The following is a 1,548-nucleotide window of genomic DNA, read 5'->3' on the forward strand; positions in this document are numbered from 1 at the left end:
CTCGCTGCGGGTGACAGCTGCTGCAGTCCCCCCCGGCCCCCCTCCCCTCAGCGCCTTCGTTTGACACAACCTCTCCCGGCAGGGTAAAACTGTCATCCAGGCGGAAATCGATGCCGCTGCGGAGCTGATAGACTTCTTCCGATTCAACGCCAAGTACGCCCTGGAGCTGGAGAAGAGCCAGCCCATCAGCGTGGACGTCAGCACCAACAGCATGGTCTACCGAGGGCTGGAGGTGAGGGGAAGGGCTGGGGCTGGACCCTGCTTTCAGAGCTCCCCTTTTTTTTACCCCGAGCCATGGTGTCACGGTGAGAGAAGGCACAGTGCTCACACCAGTCCCGTTCCTCTCTCACCCGCAGGGTTTCGTGGCAGCCATCTCTCCCTTCAACTTCACGGCCATCGGTGGCAACCTGGCAGGGGCTCCGGCATTGATGGTGAGTGTCCTGGTGGGGTTTAAGGAGAGCCAGAGGTGGAGAGGACAGTCTGGAAAAAGGCCGCGAGGGAGATCCGCTCTCTCCGAGGCTGCGGTTTGCCTGGTCTGGGATGTGCAAGGAGTGAATTCGGCCTCCCTGGTTCTCTGTTGCGGTTCCATAGGACACCCCGGGGGTCCTGCTGTCTCACACAGCTGGATTTTAGACCTGCCCACTGATGGAAGAGCTGCCCAAACCTGCTCTTCTGGGGTTCTTCTTCTGAAACAAAGTGTCTTTTCACTTCTAGGCTGGGTTTTAGATGCAGAGAAGGGCAGGGTGCTGCAGGACAGCAGGGAGATGAGAAATGCAGCGGGGTTTGGTTCTCCTGCGTGGTCCTTGCTCTGCAAACGGGGCTTCAGGATGCTGTCCTGGTTTGTAATTGCTTGGGTTCCTCTTGGATGACGCTTCTTGGGGGCAGTGGGTGTGTTAAGGTGAAGGTAGGAGGGAGCAGGTCATGGCCGTGACCTTTAGCGCTGAACTGCGAGACAGGAGATCCTGGCAGATGTAAAAGATGGTCCAAAAAGCCAAAATATTGGTAAATAGCATTTCTGTACGTGTCCCACCCCAGTGCACCCACTGAGCACGGAGCCCCGCCTGCGGGGTGGGTTTTGCAGCGAGACTGTAATAACCTGATGAACTTGGGCCAGGATTAATTAATTTGTTTTTGTGCTGTATAAAACCCCCCAGAACTGTCCTAAGCTCTTCACTAACTCGGCTCAGATTTCTTCCTGGCACCAAAGACAGTCCCTCCAGCAGCAGCGTCTGTGCTGGGGGAGGAGGAGGCTGCGATAAGGGAGAACATCAAGCTTTGAATTTGGGGACGTCACGTTTTAAAGCCGTATTCAAGGGGAAGCTTTTGAACCTGGCAGAGGAGGAGGAAGGAAGCAGGTGAAGCTAACGCAGAGCTGGGAAGATTTTGGGGGGAAGAAGACGCATTCCTCCCACCCCAGCGTTCGAGGAAGGTCGTCAGCTTTGGGACACGTGGCAAACTCATGCCAGAGCGGCTGAACCTCGCTGGGATGGGGCGAGCCGGTGCTGGTAGCTCCGGGTGGCGCTCTTCGGGTATCAACAACACACAACC

The 1,548-nt window shown here is 56.6% G+C and overlaps 1 protein-coding gene across 1 annotated transcript in view; it reads left to right on the top strand.

Moving 5' to 3' along the window:
- The window catches only part of ALDH4A1 (aldehyde dehydrogenase 4 family, member A1), a gene marked incomplete at its 5' end in the record, with an annotated part of 8,611 nt that overhangs the window by 1,794 nt on the left and 5,269 nt on the right, over positions 1–1,548 (top strand). Inside the window, 2 exons of the mRNA XM_010132593.1 lie at positions 83–232; positions 357–431. Coding sequence (XP_010130895.1) covers positions 83–232; positions 357–431 — 225 coding nt within the window. The remainder of the gene's footprint in view (positions 1–82; positions 233–356; positions 432–1,548) is intronic.

The sequence above is a fragment of the Buceros rhinoceros genome, unplaced genomic scaffold (genome assembly GCF_000710305.1).
Source record: "Buceros rhinoceros silvestris isolate BGI_N320 unplaced genomic scaffold, ASM71030v1 scaffold28343, whole genome shotgun sequence".
In the NCBI taxonomy this organism is placed as follows: Eukaryota; Metazoa; Chordata; class Aves; order Bucerotiformes; family Bucerotidae; genus Buceros; species Buceros rhinoceros.